The sequence below is a fragment of the Megalobrama amblycephala genome, linkage group LG21, assembly GCF_018812025.1.
Source record: "Megalobrama amblycephala isolate DHTTF-2021 linkage group LG21, ASM1881202v1, whole genome shotgun sequence".
Taxonomy (NCBI): Eukaryota; Metazoa; Chordata; class Actinopteri; order Cypriniformes; family Xenocyprididae; genus Megalobrama; species Megalobrama amblycephala.
In genome coordinates, this window is record NC_063064.1 from 7727236 (window position 1) to 7753150 (window position 25915).

Genomic DNA, 25915 nt, shown 5'->3' on the forward strand with positions numbered 1-25915 from the left:
AAAATTTAAAGCACACAACTGTTCATAATTTTTTTCATAAAGTTTAGATATGTTTATGCACTGTAAGAATGCAATATACAACACAAAGGCAAATATTTAAAATCTAAGTAAACTTAATTTAAATTAACAGTATGCACTGAAATGATTGCACAGTGAAATCATAATCCACTCACTGTGGTTTCTTGGATTACTGTCAGGCCATGAATACACCAAAACTTTGAGGAAAGTTACTTTCAGAAATTGTTATTGTGTGAAATTGATTTATTTATTTTACTTGATTAACTATGACCAAAAATCAAAACAGCAGTATTTTCCCTTTTTTATGTGCAATTTATTTATTTTTCAACAAACACTTGACACTTGAGGAAAAAAGAGACAACTGCAAGTATCTTAAAAGTTTAAACAGCCCAACACAGCAGCGTTGGCTTTTACATTGTTTGGGATGGCTTTTACTAGTCATGGGATGACAAGTATTTGTTTACCTGACCAATAGAAATGAGATACAGTTGTGTTCCGTGGTATTGATCATTCAGCTTATCTTAGTATCTTTGTTATACTATATATATATATATATATATATATATATATATATATATATATATATATATATATATATATATATATATATATATATATATATATATATATATATATATATATATATATATTGAATTAGATTTTATTTTTATATTTTCTTTTTCAATTTTATTTAAAATTTTAGTAATTTTGTTGTGTTATTGTCATTTTTTATTATTAGCATTATTATTTTTGTAGCCTAGAACCTATTAAATGGAGTTTATGTCCATAATAGTCTATATATCTCTACCCTGGCTACGCTCTAAGAAATGCTGGGTTAAAAACAACCCAAGTTGGTTTGAAAATGGACAAACCCACCGATTGGGTTGTTTTAACCCAGCGAATGGGTTAAATGTTTGACCAACTTGCTGGGAAGTTTTATTTAACACTACTATTGTTTAAAAATTACTATATGGCTGGCTTAAAATGAACTCAAAATAGGTTTGGAAATTAAAAATCAGACACATAATTACTAGAGGCAACAATAGTAATCAAAAGGTGAACATTTAAGCAATTTAATACATTTTATTGTTTAATTATTATTAATTAAACATATTGATAAATGTTAATTTCCAACATATTTTGGGTTCATTTTAAGCAAGCAATACAGTAATTTTTAAACAATAGTTGAGTTAAATAAAACTACCCAGCAGGTTGGGCAAACATTTAACCCAACCGTTGGGTTAAAACAACACAGTTGCTGGGTTTGTCCATTTTTATCCCAACTTGGGTTGTTTTTAACCCAGCTTTTTTAGAGTGTAAGGTCCATTGACAGGAGGGATCTTTTCATTTTTGAGTGTGTTATCGGACAAGCATTTTAATAAGATCATCAGTATTTTTTTTCTGTTGGAAGGGAAAGCTTGTAAATGTGAAATGTGTTTATCTGCTATAGTTTGACTTTTGGTCAACTTTTAAGTGTGCAGTAGCATATGGACAACTTCAGAGCTAACAGACCCTACAGTCTCTACAGGGATACATTAATCTCAGAATAGCTGGATTTCCTGTAGTTTGACCCCACATTGACACCACAACTCTCCACAATGAAGGTGTGCAAATTAAATATCAGTAAAATCTTTTGATGGTGTCAAGGAGCTTTTGTAAAATCTACTTGCGTCAGAACGATTTTTGTCAGAAGGTGTTGAATTATTAAGAAAAAAATTGAAAACATGGCTGACATCCTAAATCTGCAGGACTCCTGCGTGGTAGATCTAGATGAGGTGTCTTTGTTGCTTTGTGAAACGGGCCATCTGCGGGGCATCTACTCAGCGAGAGGTGACGTGGCCCAGCTCGGAGAGCTAAGAAAGCGTGAGCCGGATCAGCTACTGCTGCTACAGTTACTGCTGCTAAGGTTACGGCTGATACAGTAAATTCATTGATTTAATCCACCCTCCCACCAAACCCCCCTCTGACGCTCAGTTGTGATGTAAATATTATCTTACGGTCCTCTCCTAAGCGATCACCTTTCTGAGGGAGATTAACATCCGAGCAGGGCAGCTCTATTAAGAGCCCAGCAAGGGGTGGCTGTGTGTGCTGTCATCTCTCTCTGTTGCTGCCATCTTTCTCAAACCGTTTGTCCGTGCTGACGCTGAAGCATTAATGCTGTGTGTCTTACACACTGTAATGTGCAAAGCTCTACCCCAAACTAATTTTTGCCATATCGGAACTGGCAGCAGAGTGAGCGAATGTTTTTGTTGTTATTTGTCAAAGATGAAATACAAAAGAGCATACTATTATCTGAGGTGAAGAAAACCCTCCAGGAGTCTTACCTGCTGATAAATGGTGTTAGGAATAGTCGTTCCAAAAAATTCTGCTGCCCTTTACTCATCCTCATCCTCATCCTCATATCATTCCAAACATATTCCTTTAACAAAATATATGAATATCCTATCAAAAGATCATTGTATACAAAAATGTAATGTAATGTGGCATGGCAAAATGTTTAAAGATGTGAGCTGTTAACAAAAAGGTTGAAAATTCTCACACACACACACACACACACACACACACACACACACACACACACACACACACACACACACACACACACACACACACACACACGTGTGTATGGAAAGTATTCAGACCCCATTTTAGCCATTTGCTAAAATCATTTAAGTTCATTTTTTTTCCTCTTTAATGTACACACAGCACCCCATATTAACAGAAAAACACAGAATTGTTGACATTTTTGCAGATTTATTAAAAAAGAAAAACTGAAATATCACATGGTCCTAAGTATTCAGACCCTTTGCTGTGACACTCATATATTTAACTCAGGTGCTGTCCATTTCTTCTGATCATCCTTGAGTTGGTTCTACACCTTCATTTGAGTTCAGCTGTGTTTGATTATACTGATTGGACTTAATTAGGAAAGTCACACACCTGTCTATATAAGACCTTACAGCTCACAGTGCATGTCAGAGCAAATGAGAATCATGAGGTCAAAGGAACTGCCTGAAGAGCTCAGAGACAGAATTGTGGCAAGGCACAGATCTGGCCAAGGTTACAAAAACATTCTGCTGCACTTAAGGTTCCTAAGAGCACAGTGGCCTCCATAATCCTTAAATGGAAGACGTTTGGGACAACCAGACCCCTTCCTAGAGCTGGCCTTCCGGCCAAATTGAGCTATCGGGGGAGAAGAGCCTTGGTGAGAGAGGTAAAGAAGAACCCAAAGATCACTGTGGCTGAGCTCCAGAGATGCAGTCGGGAGATGGGAGAAAGTTTTAGAAAGTCAACCATCACTGCAGCCCTCCACCAGTCGGGGCTTTATGGCAGAGTGGCCCGACGGAAGCCTCTCCTCAGTGCAAGACACATGAAAGCCCGCATGGAGTTTGCTAAAAAACACCTGAAGGACTCCAAGATGGTGAGAAATAAGATTCTCTGTTCTGATGAGACCAAGATAAAACTTTTTGGCCTTAATTCTAAGCGGTATGTGTGGAGAAAACCAGGCACTGCTCATCAACTGTCCAATACAGTCCCAACAGTGAAGCATGGTGGTGGCAGCATCATGCTGTGGGGGTGTTTTTCAGCTGCAGCGACAGGACGACTGGTTGCAATCAAGGGAAAGATGAATGCAGCCAAGTACAGGGATATCCTGGACGAAAACCTTCTCCAGAGTGCTCAGGACCTCAGACTGGGCCGAAGGTTTACCTTCCAACAAGACAATGACCCTAAGCACACAGCTAAAATAACAAAGGAGTGGCTTCACAACAACTCCGTGACTGTTCTTGAATGGCCCAGCCAGAGCCCTGACTTAAACCCAATTGAGCATCTCTGGAGAGACCTAAAAATGGCTGTCCACCAACGTTTACCATCCAACCTGACAGAACTGGAGAGGATCTGCAAGGAGGAATGGCAGAGGATCCCCAAATCCAGGTGTGAAAAACTTGTTGCATCTTTCCCAAAAAGACTCATGGCTGTATTAGATCAAACGGGTGCTTCTACTAAATACTGAGCAAAGGGTCTGAATACTTAGGACCATGTGATATTTCAGATTTTCTTTTTTAATAAATCTGCAAAAATGTCAACAATTCTGTGTTTTTCTGTCAATATGGGGTACTGTGTGTACATTAATGAGGGAAAAAAATGAACTTAAATGGATGCAATATAACAAAGAGTGTTTTTATATATAAAATGTGTATTGTGTAATGAACATTATTTCACCAAAATGTCTACTTGACTTATCGGATAATCAATATATTTTATTTAAACATATTATTCCTGACAGCTGAAGTAACAATACTATATAAAGGAGAAAATTACTCAGTAATAATATAAAGTAATAAAGTAATTCTGTCTTGACTGTATGTTTTATTTGAGACGTCATCAATAACATTGTTTTTGTATCCTAACACTTGACTTCTTGTATTAAATTTGATATTATTTCCTAGTCTTCCATGCTTTTTATATTTTATAATGTTTTTGAAAGAAGTCTATAAACAAGGCTGCATATTTGATCAAAAATATACAGTATAAACTGTGATATTCTGAAATATTATTACAATTTAAAATACCTGTTTTCCATTTTATTATGTTTTAAAATGTAATTATTAATGTGATGGCAAAGTTTCAGAAGCCATTACTCTAGTCTTCAGAAATCATTCTAATATGCTGATTTGGTGCTCAGTTATTATGTCACGTTCAGTTTTGGTTTCTGTTTCATTTTGATGGACTCTGATCGCTGCCTCTTTTCGGCACTGGTTCCTCCTTCGGTGGCTCTGTTCAACTGCTCATCAGCCTTGGGCTCCCTCGGTTCCACCTGGGACCGTCATTCTTTCGGCTCCACTGGTCTTCCTTGTCCCTCTGCCTCTGCCATGGACTTCTGGGACTATAGCTCTGCCTTATCCCTCCAAACTTTTCAGCTCTGCCGGGCTACTCCTTCCCTCCGAATTCTCCTTAGTGCCCACTCACAATGGCTCCGCCTAAGTCTTCCATCACCCTAGCTCCACCTCGGCTGCTCATCACCACTGCTCCGCCTTGGCCCCCTTTTCCTACGGTGTCTTCTGGTCTCGCTGTCCCTTGGACAGTGTCTGGGTCTCCAACACGCCCGGCTTCACCTCTGTCGGGCGGACCCCGGGATCCGCCCTTGCTCCTCCATTGGTTACATCATAGGTCGTCCTCTTCCTGGCTCCAATCTGGGTCGCTCCTCCAGCCTTGGTGTGAGGATTCCCTGGCTCTGCCTCGGGCCTCTGAATCCATTACTCCACCTCGGTCCATAAACTAATTGGCTCACCTTGGCTCCTCTCTCCCTTGGTTCCACCAGGGACCATCATTCTTTTGGCTCCACTGGTCTCCCTTGTCCCTCCGTCGCTCTGCCTCTGCCATGAACTTCTGGGACTATGGCTCCGCCTTATCCCTCCAACCTTTTCAGCTCTGTCGGGCTACTCCTTCCCTCCGACTTCTCCTCAGTGCCCACTCACAATGGCTCCGCCTAAGTCTTCCATCACCCTAGCTCCACCTTGACTGCTCGTCACCATTGCTCCGCCTTGGCCCCCTTTTCCTATGGTGTCTTCTGGTCTCGCCGTCCCTCGGACTGCATCTGGGTCTCCAACACGCCCGGCTTCACCCTTGTCAGATGGACCCTGGGATCCGCCCTTGCTCCTCCATCGGTTACGCCATGGGTCATTCTCTTCCTGGCTCCTATCTGGATTGCTCAAGGACTCTCACTCCTCCAGAGCCCCATTGTCTTTTCTGCTGCCGGTTCCCCCATGGTCTCTTCCTTGCCACTTCCTCCGCAAGACCCTCACCCTCCCTCCACTTATATTGTTCCTCTCATGGTGCCAGGTGCCTACTGGGAAGGGGCCTTAATGTCACATTGTTTTTTTTTTTTTTTTTTTTTTTTTTTTAATGGACTCTTAAGCTGTGTCCGAAATCGAATGCTTCCCTACTATATAGTGTGCGAAAAACAGTACGCCAAAAGAATAGTATGTCCAAATACATAGTATTCGAAAAACAGTAGGTGAAAAGTTCCCGGATGACTTACTACTTCCACCGAGATTCTGAAGTGCACATTCAATGGATACTCTACTATCCCATGAGGAAACTGGAGAGGATTTGTGAATGGCAGTGAAGCCACGCAACTGATGCTGGTAGGTCACATGCCAGTATCAACTGTGATTATATTTAAACTAATAATATTACTATTTTACTGCATAAGAGCATAAGCATAAGAGACTTCCTTCAAAAAAAAAAAAAAAAAAAAAAAAAACTAAACTATGGATGGTTATTAAGAAAGTTCTAAGCATTTTTCACTTGTATTTATTGAATTTTAGTTGTTCTTCTGTCTCTTGCAACAATATGAACAGCAAAAGACTGAGTTTCTGGTCAACATTTCAAATACTGCAGTACTGAGCATAAAAGCTATGAATGAATATTATCATACATCACTGCGATTGTGCAGATATCACGAGCTGGTCTCATTTCCTGTGCAGTTTTTTTCGGTTCCACTGAGAAAATAACTCTGGCATCTGATGAATTAGCTTGTGTTGGCAGGAATGTGACAGATTATACTAATGCACGGAAAGGCATTCTATTGCTCAATTATCTCTAATTAACTGCTCAAATGATTCTGAATGGTTATAAATGATTTAATTCAAGCAAATATGTAAAACAGAATGCAAAGCTTTGGTTTTTATGTGTTTAGATCATGCCATTATTCTGGCCAAAGTGAACCAAACAAAGCTGATCTGACAAATATAAAACATAAATGCATGCTTATCACACTGGATAATGACAGAATGAAAGGGCTCACACAATATATTTGCATTTAGTGATGATTTCTTTCCCAGTCAGCTGTCAGACATCCATGAAGTGGCAGCACTTGAATAGATTCCTCGTGCGAAAAGATAAAAGATTTTGCTGATCAAGTGGTGACATCTATTGGCATTATCATTGGTGGTTCTGTTACATTCTCTGAAAAGAAGGACCCCAAAAACAGAAAAATGCTCAATGTCACTTTATTGCAAAACAAATATAAAACAGCGCGAGCCGCTGGGCTCCGAACCAACCCTGGGCAATAGGCAGAAGGAAATTCAAATAGGCTGGGGTCGAAATCCAGATCAGTCCATCAGCAAATAATATCCTGTTGTGAGGTGAGAGTCGAGGTCAGACAGACAGAAACAAGGGGCAGACAGTATCCAAGCTCACGGTCAAGATCAGGCTGATTGTCAGAAAACAGCAAGAAAGTCCAAGCAGGTAAGCAGTGCACTGAGGGAGAATCCAGACTCCAAAACCAACCAGGTCAGATGGTCAAAACCAGGAGAGTTGTCCAAGACCAGTGAGTTCTGGGGGACAAACAGGCAACCGACACAACTGGACAGAAGGGAAAAATGTAAACAAAAGAAAAACTAAACAAAACAAACAGGGACCCCAAACTTAACAAAATAATGGCAAAAGAGGCTGGAGACACAAAACACACTGACAGAGAACAGAGGGATACAGAGGATATATGTAGCACAGAATTCAAGAGACAAAGAGAAACAGGTGAGCGATAATGAGTGGCTGCGCTGATTACAGAGTAGAAGAGACAGGAACAAAACAAGAGAAAACAAAACAAAAGGAGTGATCAAACCTGAGTCCTGACAGATTCAGCATAATGGACTGGTTGGTTTGTTGCCTGGCTGAACACATTTGCTATGGTGTCTTCGTCCCAATCAGACATCATATTTAAAGAACAACAGCAGATTTTTTTGCTAAGTCAAGTCACCTTTATTTATGTAGCACTTTTTACAATGCAGATTGTTTCAAAGCAGCTTTACAGTGATAGCAGGAACATAATTCTGGCTGTATAGCATCTCTAGAAGAAAATAGTGTCATTGCCCAGCTTAAGTAAGTTCGGTATTGTTTATTTTCCATTGCAGAAATCATTAATTAATTTAGTTCATACAGTAGCTCTGGAGAAAACAGTGATGTCATCGTCCAGCTCAGTTCAGTTCGCGTACGATGGTGTCAACGCTGGCAGATCAGTAATATTGTTGAATATTAAAGGATTAGTTCACTTCAGAAATAAAATTTCCTGATAATTTACTCACCCCCATGTCATCCAAGATGTTTATGTCTTTCTTTCTTCAGTCGAAAAGAAATTAAGGCTTTTGAGGAAAATGGCTACCAATGGGTTGAAGGTCCAAATTGCAGTTTAAATACAGCTTCAAAGGGCTCTACATGATCCCAGGCGAGGAAGTCTAGTCTAGTCTAGTGAAACAATCGTCCATTTTCTAAAATGTATATATACTTTTAAACCACTAATGCTCGTCTTGCACTAGCTCTGTGATGCATTATGTAATAACATTGGAAAGGTCAAGCGTGACATAGACAGAAGACGTGGGTGAGTAAGTTATCAGGAAATTTTAATTTTGAAGTGAACTAATCCTTTAAGCATCTCTGACTAAGCATGCCAGAGGCGACAGTGGCAAGGAACCCAAACTCAGAAATAACAGAATGGAGAAAAAAAACCTTGGGAGAAACCAGGCTCAGTCGGGGGACCAGTCCTCCTCTGGCCAAAAAATGAACCATTACAGGTCAGAAGTCAGATTGCGATCGGAACGTTCAAAATATTTATTCCAGTTCCATCTGGTTGAAGATTGGATTCTGATTGAAGATTGGATTGTTTTATCATGTAACTCGGAAGCCAGGAAATGTCTTTAGCACTGAATAGAAGCAGATAGCATCAGATCACATTTTGTCATGATATGCCTTTGTGCCACACAACTCAATGTAAATAGACATCCAGTCTGTCTTCCATTTTTTGATTTAATGGCACCACCTACGCCATGATATGTCATGTGAATTGTCTGGTAATCACCGGCTGTGCTTTGAAAGCTCGGCAGCAAACAAGATCAAAGTTGCAATTGTTTGAACTTTGAACGTTGCGTGACCTGCATGCAGCACTTCACTCCATAGAGGTCATCATTTACTCACCCTCATGTTGTTCCAAACCCATATGTTTTTCTTTCTCTCAGGGATCAAAATTTTAAGATTTGTTTTCCACTCTCTTTTCCATGTCATTACAATGAGCGGACAATGAAGTTGACAATGAAGTTTGACCCTTTCAAATTAAAAAAATAAACATGGTTCATACAACTTGTGTGTTTGTCAGTCTCTCAGGCTGATAGAAGACTTAGTTAATACAGTTTTACATACCAGAAAAATGCAGTAAAAAATGATTTTGGATATTAGACAAAATTGCAGACAGTTTTGGATACCAAACAAAATGGATGTCTTCTGGCATGATCTGGTAAACAGGCTAGTTCCAATATTACGTGGAGATTCTATCTAATATTTTTTGGGGAGCAGGATATCGGCACAATCTAACATGGTGCATTCAAGAGAGTTCATAAGAGATGTAGTTATGTACTGTCAATACCTGATTTATTACCAAAATTGTAATAAATTTCTTGAGCTGGTGCACAGTGATTCATTCACAAACTAGACTGATCTGGTTCTTGACTTATTGACTCAGTAATCTAGTCTCAGCAGTTAAGAACTCATTGGAAGGGATATTTATGAGTGATTAACGATGTACATTTCGTTCTGTTTCTCACACAAAGCTGTCTTTTAGCTTCAGACGACTTGAAAGTACATGAGCTACTCTATATTCTCAACATCAGTGACAATTGCGGTTTTTGGGACGTTTAGACACACTCAAAAAAATGAACTTTCACTGTTGTTATTTTCACTCAAACCACCCTTGTTCACATTACTTAAAAAACTCATGTAACTACATGAACGTAATTTAAAGGGATAGTTCACCCAAAAATGAAAATTTGATGTTTATCTGCTTACCCCCAGTGCATCCAAGATGTAGGTGACTTTTTTTCTTCAGTCGAACGCAAATTATGATTTTTAACTGCAACTGCTGCCGTCTGTCAGTCAAATAATAGCAGTAGATGGGAACTTCAACTATAATAATATATTTGTGTTCGACTGAAGAAAAAAAGTCATCTACATCTTGGATGTCCTGGGGGTAAGCAGATAAACATCAAATTTTCATGTTTGGGTGAACTATCCCTTTAACTGCGTTGTTTCTACTAAAATTGAGTATTGTCAGCTTTACTTAGTAAGTGTTTGTTCAGTCAACTTAACATTGCTGTGTGAAACGCACACATTATTGTTGACATAACTAACTGTGCAGTGGATCCGTAGTTCCCAGCATGCTTTGCAAGGGACTGCATTAGGAGAGTAAATTTAGGGATTAAAGTGTTATTTTATGTGTTTTTCAGTAAAGGGAAAGATGTTGTTAGTTTATGTTAGTGTTTAACGTTCAGTTATGTTGGACATTTAGAGTAGTTTCTGTAATGTTTTTGAATTTTGTGGTTACCATCATGCAGAAGAGTGTCGCCTGTGTTTAGGCTGTGCGCACACATATGCTTATAGGATGAAATTCCTGCTCTCAATTCAATTGAGTTTGTTCAATTAGTTATTTTTTGAGTGCATTTTGGGGTGAGGGGCTGCATTCTGATATGATGTATCCTTTTTATTTAAATGATTATTCAAAAAAAAAAAAAAGAAATGTGTTCACCTTACGTAATCAACATAACATTATTAAGTAAACTGCACATATAAACATTATGTAACAGTGACATTCAAATGATTTGTATTTACTCAAAGAAATTTTGTCAGCTTTACTTGAATTTCTTTTGTTCATTTAACTAAATAGTTTTTTGTACAAATTACTCAATATTGTTGCGTGGAACCACTTGACACTTATTTTTTAAGTAAATCCAACAATTCATTTTTTTGAGTGCAGAACTTGTTTTTAATGAGAGCTGATGCCCTCTGATTTCAGGAATGGGTAATAGTGACCGTTTCTACTGTGGCTTCTCAGCCCCCTTTAAAAGTTGGCGATTGCTTCAGGTTTTGATTTTGAAATTGAAGAAAACAATATGAAAGCAAAAATATTTCTCTCTTTTTTACCTCTACAGATCAATCGTGCCCCGAGTTTTGGGACAGATCAAAAGATTGATTACGACGTGAAGAAGGGGGTTTTACTCAATGCTCTGAAACTGCTCAACATCAGGTATGGAGCAATACTCTCTCCAGAGTCCCATTAGAAAGAGAAAAAGAATGAGTTCATCAGAAATCTCACTCTCCATTGTTGGCCATCCACCATTCGTTTGTGTTTTCCAAAATATTGATTCCTTGATCTCTACTAAAAAGTTACCTGAAACTCTCTGATGGGTCCTCATGCATTTGTTTTTGCTACTGTTTGATTTGAAAAAAAGAATGAAAAGGATTGTAGAGTTTTTGTTTATTGCAACCACATTACGTGCAAAACCTCTAGTATTTACAATATGTTCTGTTGCAGTGTGAAGGCCCCAGAAAGTATTTGGACACTTTTGGACACTTAAGCTACATTTAAAAATATCTAGTCACTGCTTTGCATAACAAAATATTAAAACAAGTGGCATTTGCAAACAAATGGTGATAAGCCAACCTTTTATCAGGACTATCTCTCTTTTTTTCACAGAACTGAGTTATTTTTGCAGTGACCTTTATGCAACTGATATCAAGGTTTTTATTAGATGTATGAAGTCAGTTCATACAGGTTTCTTAAGTAAAGACAAACTCAACTCAGGATTGACAGTCACAAAATGTCACAATACTTGCCTTCATTTTGAACAAGATATCAATTTAAAAAACAAAAACAAATCTCAATTGCTTTGAATTGTTTGGGACCACTGTATTTGTGTTTGAGTTTAAAGAAGTATTATTGGTTGAAGTTAAGCTCTAGCAACAGGATATTTGGGGGAAAAAAATATTTTTGCCTAAAATGTTCTAAATCAGGGTTCTCAAAATTTTTGGGGTCAGGGACCCCTTAGAAAGGAGAAAATTTCCAAGGACCCCCTCCTAATTATAACAGTGATTAAGCATATGCTTGCTACAGTTTGTTCTCTTGTAATAAAAAAAGTTTTATTAAAAGTTTACCAAAAATGTAATTTTTAGGGCCATTTGAAATCAGGTTTTTCAATTTTAATAATCAAGAAACATGCTAATCAATTTAATTCATCAAACTTTAACAACATATTTAAAAAAAAAAAAATCTTTGCAATAGCAGGGCCCTATGAAATGTTTATTTTTGAAGTTTTAATACAAATTTATTATCAAAAGGCAGTAATGAAATGAAGGCTTTGTTTTAAAAATTGAAAGTTTTAAAATCATACATAGGGTAATCATACAGCAGTAATAAATAATAAACATTAAATTAAAAATATACAATTGCTGTAGTTATTTTAAAATTATAACAATAAAATCCACCTAAAAAAGTAGTCCTACTACTTAAAAGGGATTTAGACCAGGGGTGCCCCATAGCCAGGGTGTCCACGAAATAAATTTAGGGCCCTATGATTTCCACAATGCGGAAAAAGAGGACAGAATCCTGGAATCCAGTCATAAAAAGTGGAATTTGGCCAATTTTGGATGAATATATCAAAAGTAGGACTGTACACTTGATTAAAAATTGCAATATGCACTGGTGTCTGTGAATATTAATGCTCAAAAAGACTGCTATTTAAATATGAAGTCTGCATGTTTTGCATGTCTCTGTGTGAATGGGAAGTTTCGTCTATACATATACTCAAGCACACAAGATGCTTGTGGTGTTTTAGTGTCTGTCGTCTCATTATATAAGGGCATGAACACATGAACTTAATCTCCACACCTGCACTGAGAGTCACTTAACCAGCATTTCACCATTTCATTTGTTTACTGTAAATACTGTGGGTATTTTTTTTTTTAAACTGAAGGATAAATCATAATGTTTTTTTGTTTTTTTTTTATGACTTTATATGCCTTTATGTTTATGTGTGTGTTTGTATGTTGTGAATGTTTGCTTGTGCATACTTTTTAAATTTGTGTGACTGACTGCCTGTGTACATCTGTGAATGTATAGTTGTATGTCAGTATGCAGGGTATCCGCTGATTGATTACCGTAGACCTGGCCTTCAAATCCCAGGTCCACCCTTTGTACTAAATATACCAGAGTGGCCCAACAATGGTCCTAGAGTAGGAAACAAGAGCAGACAAACTCAATACAGCAGTGGATCAGATTTCAAGGATGCATTGCTACCATTCTGCCGCAGTGATTTTCTTGGAAGTCTCCACAGACGTTTACTGTGTCCCAACTTATCCAGCTGAGTTCTTACCAGTAACATATCAAAGCGACTCCTGTGTTATTTCCCCAGCAGTGGCAAGACAAAACCAATAACTCAGTGACAAGAACTCAGGAGTGTGAAAGTCGTATCAATAAAACGAGAGGGTTCCCCAGTGACTTAGGAGCCCACTGACCCTGAGTGGCCACTTACAACAGCAAATTTGAAGGGCCAGTGAGCGATGAAATCTTGAAGTGCTGAATGCTGTCAAGTCGAGTGATGTATGGAGTCTCGGAGTCTGTCAGGATTTCGGCTGGGAGTTTGGGCTACTTTGAGTGCTATTACTTGAACATTTCCTGATTTTTTTTTTTTCCCCCTTCTACGCAGAGCGAGTGATAAACGACGGAATCTGGCCCAGCAGAAAGCGGAAGCCCAGCGACGGCTGTATGGACAGGGATCCACGCGGAAACTGACGGCTGGATCATCGGAATGGGAGAAACAACGTCACCTACTTGAGCGCAGGAGAGAGGAACTGGTGCGACCCATTCAGCTGTTAGAAAGCAACGTTTTATTAGGTCATGTTTAAGTTATGAAGCAAAATAATGTTTTGATGTCAGAGCCATGGCTCCAGACTTGAATCTTATATATATATAATATATATAAGATATAATATAAGTATTCATATTTCAAAATGCAGGCATACAGACAAAGCATGTTTTCAGAGTAAGTAGAAGGAGCTTTGTGCACCAGTCCTTGATTGGTCTTTTGATCAACTTTTATTATATGAAGAGATGAATGAGGTTGAGATGACTGCAGGTAGGTGGTATTTTCAAAGGGCAAAGCTAGACGCAAAAGAGGAGTGAGATTTGGGGATTGGGGGCTGAGCGAATATGCCTGTACCAGCATTTAGCAGAGATCAGTGACTATTATAGAAGACACCCTGCTGCGCCACTGCAAATTGACCAGCTGACCTTTCCACAATTATAGTTTTTGATGTATTAAAATAGTACAGTGGGAGTTAAATCTATATGAATTATGAATGGGCCCCCTGTATTAACAAGTGTAGAGGAGAGACTGTTATATGCGCCTGCTAACTCTCAGACTTCATTAAGGTGCCTCGTAATATGGGAAAAGAGTCATTCGGTGACATTGTTATTCGGTTTTGGGTGGCTAAATTACACTGCAGGATAGCACCAGCAGAAACAGCATTATTTCTTTGTCATTCTTCCTACTTTTCACCACTTATTCACTTGTGTTGTGCTTTCAGAAAGAAAGACTGGCCCAAGTCCGCAAGCAGGTCTCCAGGGACGAGCACGAAAAGCGGCACCTGGGGAACTACAGGTAGGGAAGCCGCTTTGACGATTGTTATCCTGTAAGAATGTTCGCTTACACCTGTGGGGTCTCTTGTGGCTTGGTTTGGGATATGTAACAGTATGAAGCAATTTCTTAGGCTCTCGTGTGAGGACAAAGCAAGGACTAAGGTTGTTTTTAAAACTAAAACAATTCTGCCTTCGTAGGCAGAAAAATATGATAGTAAGGCACCAAGGCATGTCTGAATCCAGTGTTTGGGGAACAATCTGATTATAAAGATGCTTCCATATGTGCTGTTCAGTGATTGGTATAAAAATAAACAATATATATATATATAGGGAGAGAGAGAGAGGTATCAATATTAAAGGCCATGTCTAATTTTATTTGCAGGATTTGCATTTACACTTGTGCTATGTTGCATCCAACTAAAAGCCATGTGAAAAATTTAAAATTAATAAAACTGAATACCATTTGTTAATTAATCAATTACTTAATTAATTAATCAATCCATTCATTAATTTACTCAAGGCCACAACAAATTATAGTCAGGATTAACGAAAAATGGCAATATATTTGCAATATATTGTCTTCCTCACTCATGACCTGTAGTTTGTATGGAAGCTTGTTTCTGCCCCGGAATAAAACAATTTAAAAGTAGTGCTGTCAATCTATTAAAAAATAACTAAGTAATCACATATTTTTTTCTGTAATTAATTGTGATTAATTGTAATTAAAAACAATGGAGATTTTTTTTTTATTTATTGTAATAATTTCTCAGTTACTCTGAGAGATGTACGTCTGAACTGACAAATTGACTAATTGGGGATCGCTTTGAGAGACTAATCTACTTCAAGTGTAAACTAAACGAGCCAATGGACATTGGCATGCGGACTTTGCATCCGATGCTCTGCCCCACCATGCGGGTATAAATACGACGGGACGTACATTTCTGTTCCCTCTTTCAGTGAACGAGGGTTAAATACGTAACGAGATATTCCCTATTCAGTTGGTCATGTTCGACGTACGTTAGAACTGACTGACAAATTGTGGATATCTATTAACTGCCACTGTCGCTGGCCCTTCCAGTGCTTTGCTTGAGCCTCCTGGTCCACTCCCAAGTCTTGGAGCGGAAATCAGTGCTCTAAGCAGAGAAGGTCAGTCACTGCTGTTCCGCAAGTCCCACTCAGTGTTACTATTGGATAATGCTGGAAAGCGTGTCCTTCTAGGGGAAAGGAATGCTGCGGAAGCCACATCCTGCTCGTAGGGAGGTGAAATGTGGAAGTTACACATATGCACTAGCCAAGCAGGGTAGTACAACATATAGAAGTCTATGGGGTGGTTCCAGCCTAGTTCTAGGGGAGAAATAACACCATCAGAGATGACAGAGCAGGCTCTGTCGAGGGAAAGACACTGGCCAGCCAAACAGGGTAGCCGTGCCATGGAAGAATACACATATGGGATCACTACATATGGACACCCAGCCTACTCCTCCTACTCAGACTCCTCCATGTCTGACTGCCGGGGGTGACGGAGGAACTCAACAGGGTTAGCCATTTCTGGGGAACTCTACTGGAGCAAATAGATGCACGTATCCGGCCCAGTAGTCAGGAGTAGCATTGCAACCCCACACTTAGAGCTGGTCCCTCGTGCTAGTGGCCACTCAGCGCGAGTATACGGGAAGATACCGGCTCTACACAAAGGCTATAGAATCTAGTGAATGTTCAAGTTCAAGTTCAAGTTCAGTTTATTCCTAAAGCACATTTAAAAACGGCCAGGGCCGACCAAAGTGTTGTACAACAATGAGAGGAGTAGAGTACATAAAATATGCAAGAAACGCGTTAGGTGTCGCCCAGCCCACAGCTCTACATATCTCTGTCAGTGAGGTGCCTTGAGCCAGCACCCAGGAGGAAGCAACATTTCTAATTGAGTGTGCTCGCAACCCGAACAGGCAAGGCACATCTTGGGGTAGGCACGTCAAGACAGTTGCATCCACTATCCAGTGGGTTAATCTCTGCTTGGAGACAGCCTTTCCCTTCTGCTGGCCTCCGTAACAGACGAAGAACTGGTCTGAGGTCCTAAGCTTTGCGTTCTGTCCACATATAACCACAGAGTGCATACAGGACAGACAAAAGCCAGGGCTGGGTCTGCCTCCTCTAAGGGCAGCGCTTGGAGGTTCACCACCTGGTCCCTGTAGGAAGTGGTAGGACACATATTTAGGATGTCTCAGGACAACGTAAGAGTTGGCTGGCCCAAATTCTAGGCATGATTTGTAGACCGAAAATGATTGCAGGTCCCCTACCCTCTTGATGGAAGCTAATGCAGTCAGGAGTACTGTCTTCAATGACATACTTTAACTCAGCTGACTGCAAAGATTCAAAGGGAGACCTCTGTAGTGCTGTGAGCACCAGAGACAAGTCCCAAGAGGGTACTGAGGTAGGATGAGGGGGATTTAACTTTTTCGCACCTCTGAGGAACCTGAAGATCAGGTCATACTTTCCTATAGACTCACCTTTGACTGCATAATGATGTGCGGCTATTGCGGCAGTATACACCTTCAGGGTAGAGGGAGACAGCCTTCCCTCCAACCCCTCTTGCAGGAAGGAAAGCACGACTCTGTCTGGACATCTTCAGGGGTCTTCCTGGTGGGATGAGCACCATTTAATGAATAGGTTCCATTTCAATGCATAGAGGCGCCTCGTAGTGGGGGAACTGGAACTTGGGAGGGCACCGGGCGAACTGAATCACGTAGCCAATTCTGCTGTCTAAATGAGCCAGTGGGACTGGCTGGGGAATGCTCCTGCGGTGGGGCAGCGAGGTGGAGGGCAGGGACCCAACTCGAGAGGCACTGGGGTGGCCCCCGGCTAAGTGTGTGGTGCAACACTGACCTGGCTCCATGGTGGGACAGAGGGTGCGTGAGAAGGTTTGGTCATGTTCTCAAACCGCACGCTGCTGTTCGCTGGTGATTGAAGAGAAACGACAACAGTGAAGCATTGCGTCGCACGCTGTCATCCTCACCTTCTTGTGAAGAAGGGGACGAGAGTAGCGAGGCAAGATCTTGACTACCTCAACCTGCTACTGGACCAAGAACTGCTGGGCACAATCCTCGACAGTGTCGCTGAAAAAGTCCACCTCGTGAGATGGGAGCATCGAGAAAGCGTAATTTGGCAATGTCTCACAACTCTGCAAGGATTAGCCAGGGTGCTTCTGGACCACTAAGATGGACATTGTCTGGCTGAGGGCCTGCGCTGTGACATTAGTCACGGTTAGTCACTGTGCACAGCTCAACCCCAGCTCAGAACTACCCTTGTGCATTATGAGTGCTTCAGGCTGGCCAACGCATGCAGGGCAGAGGCAGCCTGCCAATAGCACTCCAGCCCCAACAACAAGGGAGAGCGGACAAGTGAGAGAGGAAAAACTTTTTATGCAGATTTTTGCACTTTTGGCTTTCCATATTTTGGCGCCAATATGGCTCCATACTGCAAAGTTTTCCATGCACATCCGGGAAAAAAGGCACGGGGACAGGCAAGGTGATTTTCGCATTGCATCCATACCCTTACAGTACCCTTACATTTTCATTTCCAGAGCATAACAGGCCTCTCTCCGATGTAGCGATTGACATCTGATCCTCCGCTGGAGCCCCGAATGAAACACTAGGTCCCCTATTAGAAGGACCAGCAATCCCATCCAGAAGCTGCCAGGCATGTGAAACAGTTAACGTAGCCGTCAGACTTGACGGCACATGCCGCGCTGAGCGCTCAAGCCCCAACACACCGACGTGGTCATGCTTTCATGAGAGAACATAAACCACCCACAAACGTGGTCTCAGCATGCTTGTAATGCGATAGAGGAGTGGGGAAAAAGCCCCACTGTAATCCTCAGGTCACCAAGGCTTATTAGCCAAAATAACCCTTTGCTGGTGGCCACCAGAAGAAGAACTAGATCGATCGGGGAATAGGCGAAGGAACTCATTTGAGGCACTCGAGTCTCGACCGCGCATCTAGAGTGCCGAACAATGCGCTCAAGCCCTTACAAGAAAGGCAAGATGAAAAATCTGCTGGCGTGGTCATGTTCTCATGAGAGAACATAAACCACCCACGAACGCAGTTACAGCATCTTTATGCCCAGGCATATGAAACAGTGACCGTGGCCATCAATGAGGACAGGAAATGACTGCATCCAGAAACATATGGGTGAAAGACGTCTTTAAAAAGACGCAGTGTCACACCCGTGTAAGCTCTTTTAGGGAAATTTAGCTCTCTTCTGGTGTTGAAGCAAACAGGGGAATAGTCACGGCACAACAGCAGGAATTTAGTGCAGCCCACTGTGTGCACTCACTCATTAAAGGGGCAACCTCTTTCAGGCTAAATGAACAGCAAAACTCATTAAAGGTGCAACAGTCTTAAGAGCTGTGAAAACAACTGTTTTAAATGCTCTTGAGAGATCGCAACCACCACTGAAAGAGCCATCACACCAACACCAATCAAAGAGGCTCCTTCCCCGAAGAGCAGTAGCTCGTAGAAACACTCTCAGAGAGATTGCAGCGCAGGAACAGTAGAACTGCTCGGCTCCGAAGCGAAAAGCAAATATGCAAGGCATCCGCTTCCTATTTATACCCGCACAGGGGGGCGGAGCGTCTGATGCAAAGTTCGCATGCCAGTGTCCATTGGCTCGTTTAGTTTACACTCGAAGCAGATTGGGCTCTCAAAGTGATCCCCAATTCGTCTGTCAGTTCTGACGTATGTCGAACGTGACCGACTGAAAGGGAACTGAAAGCTATCAATTTCAACATTTATTAGGATTTTTAAAAATAACAGCTTTTAATATAAGTGAACTTAAAACAATCTTCCCATAAACCCATTATAATAAATGTCATATTTACCCATATTTACTTTACTCAATTTCTGTATATTTGAAATATACAGAAATAGAATAAAGTTATCAAACACTTTATATTCTTCACTGCATAAATTATAAATGAAATATAGATTAATCCTTATTAATGCTATACTTTTCTGTGTTACCTTTGTTCTTTGATTAACAGTAATGACAGACATCACAGTAACTGGTTTATTACGCTGCTGTGACTTTAAGACTTGCCGCTGCCGGATCTGACATGCATCTCATTTTCTTAGAACTCTTTCATTTAAGTCAAGTCAAGTCAAGTCAAGTCAAGTCACCTTTATTTATATAGCACTTTTTACAATGCAGATTGTATCAAAGCAGCTTTACATTGATAACTGGTACATAGTTTTTGCTGCACAGCAGCTCTTCAAGAATAGTGTCAATGCAGGCAGATCAAAGCACTGTTGAATAAATGTCAAGAATACTGTTGAATATCAAATGTCAAGTCAAATGTCAAGTGTCCCCAACTAAGCAAGATGTTAAATTTAAGATGTTATTTAACTGATTTAAGACTGCTTGGTAACACTTTAGAATAACTCACACTATGAAGCATTAGTTAAGCATTAGTAAATAGTCAATTCATCATTTATTAAACATTAATAGACATTAGTAAGCCGTTTATAAATACAGCTATAAATGCTTTATTTTTGATTTATAAGCATATCTATAATGAGTATAATAATTGCATTTTCTTACTTTATTAATGATCAATTTATCATTTCTAAATTATGTATTACATTATTCACAAACCAGTTATTTAGGAGTTGTCAGTGGTTCATAAGATAATTTAGGAAGTGTAAGTAAATGATTAATAAAATATTTAAATGTACATTTATGCATCTTATTATTTAGACATATAGTATTAGTTACTTAGTGTGTTAATAAATGCTTTAAATCAAGAATAAAGCAATTATAGCTGTATTTATAAACTGCTTAGTAATGTCTATTAATGCTTTGTAAGTGATGAATTAACTATTTACTATGCTTAACTAATGCTTCATAGCGTGCAGTTATTATAAAGTGTTGCTGACTGCTCTTATGAGGATACTTGACAAAACAGTCATTTTGGCAGTAACTGTCTTATTGTTTGTTGAAGCTCAAAAGAAAACTTGATTCTGCGCATACGAGTCGCGTGTGTCACACAGGCACAACATTCACATACAGCGCATTCTCATTTGTCTTGTGGCACTTAAATGGTTTAAAGCATTTGCGTGAATAAGAGCTTGATCATAAAATGTAATGCTAGCCAAATTATGATGGAAAAAATAATGCTGCATTGATTGCATTATTTTTATTTTTAACGTGTTAAACTTATAAATATAATTGCATGTGTTAATGCGCTAATTTTGACAGCACTACTTAAAAGATAATTGCAACTTTTTATCTCGCAAAGTGACTTTTTTCTCAGAATTTCGAGTTTATATCTCACAATTCTGACTTTATAACTGGTAATTGCAAGTTTATATATTGTAATTCTGAGGAAAAAAGTAAGAATTGCGAGGTGTAAACTCACAATTGTGAGAAAAAAGTCGCAATTATCTTTTAAATTCTTTTGTAATTGTGAATTTATATATATATATATATATATATATATATATATATATAATTTATAACTCAGAATTGCCAATTTATATCACGCAGTTCTGGAAAAAGTCAGACTTGTTAGATAAAAAGTGGTAATTACCTTTTTTTATTTATTATTTACGTTGCGGAAACAAGCTTCCATAAGTTTGAGAGGCCTGGTGTAGAAGGAACAAAAGTTGTCAGTATTTTATATATTCTTGTCACACAAGGAGATTGCTTACTGCAGAACATAAAACAACTCCAAGTCACTCCTTTAATGACTACTAATGTTTTGTAAAGAAGCCAAATTCCTCAGAAGCCAAAAGCTTCTTGCATTGTATTACTCTTGTCATTTGTTACATTCAGATTTAGACACCAAAATCTGTCTAACGAAGACCTACCATTAAGATTTGATTAACTTGACCTCTTTACACATGCATCTCAACTAACCCTTTGTATTTACTGTAGAGGTAGAGTAGCTTCTTCATAGTGAAACTGCACCATTTAGCATATGCTGCATTTTTCATACAATGAGTCACTTCGTAATTGCAACAAATCGCTCCTTAATACGGAGCCTCCACGTCAGAGCCTCAGAGGAGGAATACGAAACGAATGCCTTTTCCTAAATAGGTCATTTTATGTTTATGCGCGTAACTGCTGTTCTGTTCAACTCTAAATAAAAACACCCCAAAAGATGCTGAAACATGAAAAAAAGTGTTTGAGGTTTGTGGGTCAGACCCAGATTTCAGCATGCCATATGCTGAAGACTAAGCCCACTTACTCTTACTAGATTACTTCTCCCACATAAGTTTGTCCATCGTGCTTGTAGCTCTTAATGGATTTGGGGCGGTTTATCATCTGATCTGAACATTTACATTACTTGAGCTTTTGATTACATTGAAGCCGGAATCCAAAAGAGCCGTTTTAAATGTCACACGCCAAGAGTGTTAGTTTATTAGACGGAAATGTGGAAATATGGGAGGTAAAACGTGTCGCTCGCTCCACCTTCGCTGTTTATTTAGATTGAGGCACTCATTATTTTGATCAGTGGTTCTCAAATGGTGGGTCAGTCTGTTTTTTTTTAAAAAAAGGGAGGAACAATGTTTCTAAATGCAAATGCAAATAAAAAAATCAACTAATGATATAATCATGTTGTGATAGCAGAATAAACAGGCTTATTTAGGATGGTACAACATCATCTTATGGTCTCTATGTTATGCCTTGCATAACAACATTTATAAGGGAGGGAAAACACCACCCATATATTTTGTGGCTGACATCAAAGGCTGTCCAATCAAACTGTCTAATACTAATACAATGTTTAGCTTGTTGTTTGTTCAATTTAAACTGGTAAATCACACTTATGATGTTGTTTATGTTTACACAGAATTTAAATTGTTTCTAATTCATGGTGATATGTTTCACTTTATAATAAGGTTTCATTAGATAAATACATTAGTTAACGTGAACTAACAACTGACTAATACTTTAAAGCATTTATTTATATGAACCAAAAATAAAAAGATGTATTTTTATTAACTAATGTTAAAAAAGATTAAAATATTAATAAACACTGCATTAATAAATAGTGCATTAACTAACGTTAACTATATATATATATATATATATATATATATATATTTTTTTTTTTTTTTTTAACACAATTTTGGCATTATAATGAGTCGCCATCTGATGTCTAATGTAAAATCTGGGTCCTGAAGCAAAGCCAGTTGCTGGTTTTGATTATATACACACCCAAATATGGCGCTGATCTGAAGATCCATCACACAGATATAGACAAAGGTTTACACGTCTCTGGCTTTTGTTTAGTCTTAACGTCTAATATAAAGACAAGTTTATTAATCATTAGTATATACACAGCATTAATGGACAAATGCATGTGTGAAAAGAGCGATTGAGGTTTGTTTAAGTGATTAGAAAAGCAGGCAGACCAGGCCGCTAAATCAGATAATCAGATAAAACTCTTTCTCTCCCTCTCCCTCTCTCTGTACAGGCGTATTTACCCCCCAGATGACAAGCTGCTCTTGGAGAAATATGAGAGTCTCCTTTCAGCTGCCTTTCAGACATTCCTCGCTGGGCGAGCAGCTTCACTTCAAAAGGAAATGAATAATCCACTGAAACGAATGAAGGCATGTACCTGAGACGCAACTCAACAATCTTTTGCTCTTTTCCCCTCTTTCTCTTCCACCCTACAACTACTTCCTACTACTTGCCCTTTTGCATTTGAAATGAGATATGTGGAAGAGTATTTTACTTCCTAACTCTTTTTGTGGCCATCTGTTTTTCATTATTGCCGTTTCAAGGCAACCATCAGTATTACTATTGCTCATTCAAAGGGTTAGGGATTTAAACAATCCATTTTGCTACAGACATGAATGATACCTCAAATCATGTGGCTAAGTTGAGGAGAGATGTGCTATTACTTTTCTAAGCGATGAGATTTGATTTGATTTGATTTTTTTTCTTTGCCTGGCACATAATAAAACAGGGCCATTGACTGAGCCATGCATATATACAGTGTTGGAAAAGCTATTTTGAAACTGTTGCTTCTAAAACTACCAGCTATTCATAATTTAAAGTTGTTTAGCTATAATGAAGCTAGCTTTTGTGTGAAAAAGTAGTTGGCGACACTACAAGCTAAAAAAAGATTTTTTTTTTAGAAAATTGCACTTTATACAGCAAATTACAAGCAAACATACACAGAAGCTTCAGAGTAAAAATAAAAATAAAAAAGCTAATCATGAAAAGTTAAAGTTTAAAATAAGAAATAGTCACATTGTGAAGTATAAAGTAGAAATAGAATAAAATATTGCAGAGAAATTCGCAACTGCGATATATAAAAATACAGTTGCGAAATATAAAGTCATTTATAAAGTATAAAGTCAGTTACGATTGTGAGATATGATGTTGGAGTTATTTTCAGAACGAGGATTCAGTATGGATCTCAATTACGTTGACATTATTAATGATTTAATACAAAAAAAAAAAAAAATAAAATTATATAATTGATCTAAGCATGAATGGCAGCATTTGACTAAATACATTATTTTGTGAAATTATGGTAATAAATATCCAGTAACACTTTACAATAAGGTTCATAGTTAACTACATTAGTTAACATGAACTAATAATGAACTGCAATTCTACAGCATTTATTAATCTTTGTTAATGTTAATTTCAACATTTACTAATGCATTATTAAAATCAAGTGTGAACTAACATGAACAACAACTGTATTGGACAATGGACAGCTGTATTTTTATTAACTAACATTAACAAATACAGTAACAAATGTATTGCTCATAGTTAGTTCATGTTAGTTAATATGTTAACTAATGTTAACAAATGAACCTTATTGTAAAGTGTTACCAAATATTCTAATATTAAAAGCTTTATTAGCCTTATATAAAAATTGTCCCACTGCATTTCTGAGCATTTTTTCTTTTTTTTTATGAAAGCCTCTGCTCTCAAATTTTCTATTCAGATGGAGTTCATTATTGTGCTGCACAACCTCTCTGAAACCTCTGGATGTTCATTTTACAGGGATTTTCAAGGCCGTATCTTTGTACCCATGCATATGAATGTGGCATATTGTTGGAAGGGTTCCGTCCTCATAACACACATCGATGGAATCTGAAATCTGGCTTTGGGATGAGTTTGAATGGAGATGGTTGTTAGGCAGGTTGTAGTTTTGAGTCGTTGATGTGGCAGGGGAGTGTGTGAGCCGTTTCCTATGGAGCTAGTGTCTGGCTTATTTGGGCAAGATTCAAGAGCCTGAGTTTGTGCCACTGCCATGTGGTCTTTGACCTTCTTGTCTGTCAGTGTGAATATGTATTGTTATAGCTTTAGTCTTTTAGCAACTCTGAGCATGTAACATTAGTCTAGGGCCTGTCTAATCCTCACAAATTCACAGAGAGTTGGGGGTGTTGCTCAAAATAAGTCATTAGTATTACTAATTACTACTTTTTTTTCATGGGAATACTTCACTAATGTACTCACTCTGTCTAAACAGTAATCACATTACTCTTTACTGTTGCTACAAAAGTGGCTTGTTCCAGAATCACTGGATTACAATAACTGGTCAAATTTACATGTCAACAGATTAGATTAGATTATTAAAATGTTCTTCATACTAAGAAAAAATGTTATTTTAAGAGCTGTTCACTGAAAGGAGAAAGCAGGATAAATGCTATGTCTATTATTCCTAAAACTAGAAAAACTATTAACAAGAATGAACTGTGGGAAAGTCTGTGTGTTGCTCTTGTCGCCCTGCATATTCCTAAGGGTACGCTCATTATTATTTTTAATAACCCTGATTATTTCAGCCGGGTTTTAATGTTATAAAATGCACATTTCAGAATTGTTTTTAGCTGTCACAATGTAATGCAGTCGGTGCAAAAAGGCTGCTTTTGAAAGATGCAGCAGGCAGCAAGGGCAGCACAAACTATACTGGACCCGAAAGCAAGCTTACAGTTCACAGCTCGCAGCAAAGCATTGCTTCTCATTTCACATGCAAAGAAGCTTTTACATCTTAGAAGCACAGCAGCAAAAAAATGGTCAATTTAAGGATCACAGAGAGGGTGGAGAATGGTAATGAAAATCTTAATGATGTCACTAAAAATTGTTAGTAATTTAATATTGTAAAACTTTAATATATAAAATAAACAAACAACAAAACGAAAGTCTCTAACGGCCGACTGCCGGCCACACAAGCATAATTAAACATAACATAACATCCAGGCCTGGTCCTCTCTCGTCCTTCACTGTTGTCGCTTCTCCATTTATTCTTCCGGAGCTCCTCCATGAGAGATACGAGACCGTGCCAAGAGCAGGTGACGCTCTTCAGCAATCACGTCACCGGCCGTGCACCGTTCCCTCACGGCTCTCGCCCCGTCCTGCTTGTCACAAATATTATACTACTTTTGTTAATAAAATGATCTAGATATCAGGGATTGTCA

At 38.7% G+C, this 25915-nt stretch overlaps 1 protein-coding gene across 3 annotated transcripts in view; it reads left to right on the forward strand.

The window, feature by feature from the left end:
* The window catches only part of ttll7 (tubulin tyrosine ligase-like family, member 7), a 127841-nt gene that overhangs the window by 60717 nt on the left and 41209 nt on the right, over window positions 1-25915 (forward strand). For all 3 annotated transcript variants that reach the window (XM_048172758.1, XM_048172757.1, XM_048172760.1), the window contains 4 exons: window positions 10995-11089; window positions 13548-13695; window positions 14428-14501; window positions 22951-23086. In XM_048172758.1, coding sequence (XP_048028715.1) covers window positions 10995-11089; window positions 13548-13695; window positions 14428-14501; window positions 22951-23086 — 453 coding nt within the window. The remainder of the gene's footprint in view (window positions 1-10994; window positions 11090-13547; window positions 13696-14427; window positions 14502-22950; window positions 23087-25915) is intronic.